Source organism: Otolemur garnettii, unplaced genomic scaffold (genome assembly GCF_000181295.1).
Source record: "Otolemur garnettii isolate 467f Iridium unplaced genomic scaffold, OtoGar3 scaffold00056, whole genome shotgun sequence".
NCBI classification, from domain to species: domain Eukaryota; kingdom Metazoa; phylum Chordata; class Mammalia; order Primates; family Galagidae; genus Otolemur; species Otolemur garnettii.
In genome coordinates, this window is record NW_003852451.1 from 585,595 (window position 1) to 590,666 (window position 5,072).

At 43.3% G+C, this 5,072-nt stretch overlaps 1 protein-coding gene across 4 annotated transcripts in view; it reads right to left on the minus strand.

Moving 5' to 3' along the window:
- ERMARD (ER membrane associated RNA degradation) overlaps positions 1–5,072 on the minus strand; it is a 38,576-nt gene that overhangs the window by 20,360 nt on the left and 13,144 nt on the right. For 2 of the 4 annotated variants that reach the window (XM_023514656.1, XM_012806751.2), the window contains exons 3-7: positions 3,753–3,892; positions 2,863–2,964; positions 2,511–2,600; positions 1,063–1,160; positions 506–642 (exon numbers count right to left, since the gene is read on the minus strand). In XM_023514656.1, the coding sequence (XP_023370424.1) occupies positions 506–642; positions 1,063–1,160; positions 2,511–2,600; positions 2,863–2,964; positions 3,753–3,892 (567 nt within the window). Of the gene's footprint in view, positions 1–505; positions 643–1,062; positions 1,161–2,510; positions 2,601–2,862; positions 2,965–3,554; positions 3,597–3,752; positions 3,893–5,072 lie in introns of those variants that run through there. The other 2 variants (XM_023514657.1, XM_023514658.1) reach the window with 2 other exon arrangements.

Sequence of the window (5,072 nt, forward strand, 5' to 3'; positions counted from 1 at the left end):
GGTGTTGGCTGAGGGCTGACCACTGGGGACTAGGACAACTGCATGGTTCCAGAAATCTGGGTGAAAACTCTGCAGAAGGTGTCAGCTGAGGGCTGACCACCTGAGTATATTCATTAAGTAAAATGTACTTTCGGGGGTACAGAGGACCCTTCACACCATGGCACTTGTAGCATAATGACCGAGTACAAAGGAACAAGAGGAGAAAGGGAATATACATTACAGAAGAGCCCAGATCCATTATGTCAATGCCCCTGGGGAATAAGCCAGCTCTAAACCAACACTCATGTACCTGCAACTCCCAAGGATTCCCCACCTCAGCAGGGCAGGACAAGCAGAGCTCCACCCTCAAACGGGAATAGAGCCTTCCAGAAACTTTGAAATCCAGCTAGCCACAGAAGAAGTATTTTAGTTCACCTCAAGAGTGTGATTCTAACTGCTATTTTATTGACTTTGCAAACATTTTGAAAGACATATTAAGGGTGGAAATGTGAAAAGTAGTACTTGCCAGGAAAAACAATCAAATCTTCAAAGTTTGTAAGAGTCACATAAGACCGGGGTGTGAATGTCAACTTTGTTTGCTGAAGGTAATTCTCCAGTAATTGGCCTAGTCCTGCTGTCAACACGACCATCATTGAACAGTATCTGGGGAACCACCACAGAGGTCTGTTAGAAAATGAACTCCTCACACATGACACGCTTCACTTTAACAAAAAGTTTAGTTAAAAAAGCAGAACACCATCAAACTGCACAAGATTCCCCTAGATGTAGGGATTAAGCTGTGCAATGAACGGCTGGGAGGAACATCATCTCAGAAATTGCACTGAGAGGGCTCCCCTCCCTGGCATGTCCAGCATCACTTCCTTCCGGTTGGGCTCTGGACTACCACTGGGGTTTATATCACTGGAACCATAACCCTGTCACCACCCTGGTTCTGTGCTAGTAAGATCCCACTTTATCTTCAAAATCCTGACTCATAACTCTGTCTCCAAACTCATCATCTTTCTATTTCATGAAATTCAAGATAAATTCTTTACCAGATAAGTTACTTTGCTAGCAACTTACTTTGGAGGAATTTCTTGTGGCGATACAAATCCATGCCATAAGATATTACGCAGGTTGAGACCCCGTGGAGAGCCGAGGAAGACTTTTAGTACATTCATCTAATGCAGTTAAGCACAGAAGATCAAATAGGTGAGTGTGGAATTACTGAATAAATCAATTAATACCAAGACACTTTATTTAGAAATAACAGAATCAATAGCCTGGGCTGGTATATAGCAGTTGTGGTACATATTATTAATAAGACATTTATCAAGCGCTCAACACTCACTGAACACATTCCCATGTATTCAACTCTCTCCCTCAGCACAATCGATGAGGAAGCCCTAAAACAGGTGAGAAAAACAAGCCGGGAAGGTGAAACCAAGGTTTCAAAGGCTACAGAGTTAGTGCAGAGGGGTAAGACTAAGAGCACGTGAAACCACATCAGGAGAAAGAATGGCCAAACCTCCAAAAGACTCCGGAATGGAACAAAAGCCGTCTCCACTTACTGAACGGCGGCAACCGAGAAAGAAGCATTCTGAATTTCCCTCAGAGGGGAGAGCCAGAACCAGCAGGTGGAGTCACAATGAGGGGACCCAACCCAACCTAAGGACATCCCTCAGCAGTGCCCCATGCTGCTTCAGGAAGCCCTTTTGCCCTGTTAGTTTTTAGCCCTCTTTGCTTGAGCCACCTGGGCCATGAAATGTGTGTGCCAGTGACCAGGCAAGGCTGTCTGGCAGCACAGGGTGGCTGCTGGCAAATGGCTATCAGCTCAGCCTGGACTAACAGAACAGACCAAAGAAATGAAGTTGAAGAGCTCAGCATAACAAGTTCACGCAATCGTCACTCCATGCCGCCACAGTTTTTACGCTAACAAGGGGTACAGATCCATGGGTGGTGGGAAAGCATTGTTGAAGACAGATTTCTTATGGAAACACAGCCCACAAGGCTCTCAGCCTTCATCTCCACCACCCTCACCTGCCACTGAAAGCTTACTTATTGGTCTTAGGGTTCCTGCCTGTGTGCAGACAGGAGGCTTGAAGAAGTGTGCCATTTTGCATGATTAGCATCTGATTTCTTTCCACTAAGTTTAAAGGGTTGCAAAGGGAATAACTTTACATGTTAAAAACACTGATACTGTAGAATAAAACTATAGTATCACTCTTAAGGGTTAAAGTTTTATTCTGGATTGAGTTAGTATTAGAATTATTAATACACAATTGACAAGCAAAATGCTTTAAACTGTTCCTTTAGCAGCCCAGTGGCTACTCTCATTCCAGATGGGACAGTGAGGCCTTCTGTGTGTTGAGAGAGGGATAGCTGTGGAAGGCAGGTGGCGGGGGGGGGGAGGGGGTTCACCTCAGTTACTGATACTATCATGGCACCAGCACAGCACATACTGACTGTCTCACGCTGCACTTGCGTGTAAGCTTTAGAGGAGCCTGCTTGTCACCCACTGCCCGGCTTACCACTGACTGCCCAAACACTTCTGCAAGCTCCTCAGAGGCAAGAAGGTCTCTTAAAAGAAAGGGGCATTCCTTCCCAACCAGTAAAAATACCTGAAATTCAAACAAAAGTTTGATAACGTGAATTGGCTCATAATACAGTTAAGGAAAAATATTATCCACAAAGCAACTGTTTGTACAAATGAGGGGAGAAACTACTCAATGCTCAAGTTTTAAATTCATAATCATTAAAAATATTAAAAACCAAATGACTAATTTTTCCCCACAAAATGCAGTCAAGAAATCTGAAGGCAACTCTAAAATAGTTTAACATTCATCCAGATAGAAGACCAAAAATGAAAGCAGTCTCACTCACGTCACCCAAGGCTCGTTCCAGACACGATGTCAGTTTCATTAAGCCAAGAGAAATGGCAGGAGATTGCAGACTTTTCAATCCATCAAATATTTCAGCAAATAACTGTTTAGAATAAAACACATATTAGAACTACCATTCAAGAAATATTTCTCAAAGAATCATTTATTGAAATTCTAACCACTTAAAGATTAATTGCTACACTTTATTTTGGTATAAGTAAATATTTTCTACAATATTAACAATACTTGAAGAATCTAAAATTGTCTAAGGACTACTTTGAAAGTTTAAATGTTTGTTGCAGTAAGTCTAGCATAACTATGAATTGAAAAGTCAAATTTCTGATGTCTTATTTGTCATGTAGATTAGCTTAGTTCTTCATACACACAAGGTACATCATCTCGCCACACAAAGCACTATCAGGAAGGGAGAAGCAACAGCCCTATTCTACATTTGGAAATCTGAATTATTTTGGAATTAGACATGTTATTGTGGTCATGCTGAACGAAAGACAAAACCAAAACGGGACTGGATTTGGGTCCCAAACTCCGTAACCCCCCTCCAATTCCCTGATAACCCAGCTGTCTGAGAACAGCTAGCTGGCCCCCCACAGGAGCTCTTACTCTGGGGGGGTCAGTTTTTCTCCTGTCCCAGCGTGAGCACCCCTCATGCAGGGCTACCTCACCAACCCTGACCTTTTAGATACTGAATCCAAAGCTTCCTTAGTTCAAATGGGCACCTTCCTCAGCTCAGGCTTCATTTGTAAGCCTTGAGATGTCTTCAGGGAGAGGGAAGGCCCATAAATAGAAGAGTCTGAAGACTGGCAACTAAGAAGGGCTGATAAGTGGTATTCAGAAAGTCCTTTACTCCTAAAGGTTGTTCAACAGCCGAACCTCTGGAAAGCTTGTCCACTGAAGCCATGGTGTATATCCAACTTCAAACTGCACCTTGGTCAGAGACAGGAGGTGGGAATGGACGGCTGCACACACAGGACCCAGCATTTTCACGGTTCCCCGGTAATCCAGACTCTGGTCTTAAAGAAGAGAGTTCAGTACCCAAATCCATGTCACATGCTTAAAACATGTCTAAGTCAGAAAAAGTGCTTTGGTTACAGAATTTCCACAAAACAGCTTAAAATTGAACATGTTGGAAACAGAGCACTTATCTGATTATAAAACAATATACCACCAGAGTTTGGAAAGTACAAAAAGGTTCAAACAAGGAATATTTTCTTCAATGCCTTTACCGCTGCAAGTATAAAGGAAACCAGTTTCACGTTGAGTATGTAATTTGTAACCTGATTTTTTTTTTTTTTTGGTAGTTTTTCACCAGGGCAGGGCTTGAACCTGCCACCCCTGGTATATGGGGCCAGCACCCTACTCCTTGAGCCACAGGTGCCACCCTGGTAACCTGATTTTTTAAAAATAACACTGTTAGACTGAAATTCTCAGTGACAATTATTTTAGAACATCTTTATAGTATAAATTTTGATAAATTTAGGGTTGAACATCCACATGGATCACAATCAAAATATACAAGAGAGTCGATAAACCTGTGTCCCTGCTACTTGCCATGTAGTTCACAGATTTCTATATCAGATGAATTTCCTGGTGCATTCTCAGCACCATTCTAGGCCCCTGTGTGCAGTTCTCACATTCACTGACCTAACACCCACAGCTTGAAGTTTGGCTGTTTACAGATTTACAGATTCCTTAATTTAGCCATTACAACAGCAGGAAATAACCTTCCATGTGTTTACATCTGTAACATATCACCTTAAAAACAATGCTTTAAGAAGCAACCTTCCACTCATATCCTTAGGGACCTTGAGATGTTGCAGGGAGTGACCTCACACACTGTTAGACAGGCACATTGCAGGTAGGAATGGATGTGGGGTCACTCCCTGCAGCACTGTTAGACGTTCCTGCCTGCACTGTGCCGGTCTAACAGTGCTGTAGGGAGTGACCCCGCACACGTTCCTATAATGTAGTGTGCAGATCTAACAGTGCTGTAGGGAGTGACCGCACACACGTTCCTATAATGTAGTGTGCCCATCTAACAGTGCTGTAGGGAGTGACCCCGCACACGTTCCTACCTGTAGTGTGCCCATCTAACAGAGCTGTAGGGAGTGACCCCACACACGTTCCTACCTGTAGTGTGCCCATCTAACAGTGCTATAGGGAGTGACCCCACACACGTTCCTACCTGTAGTG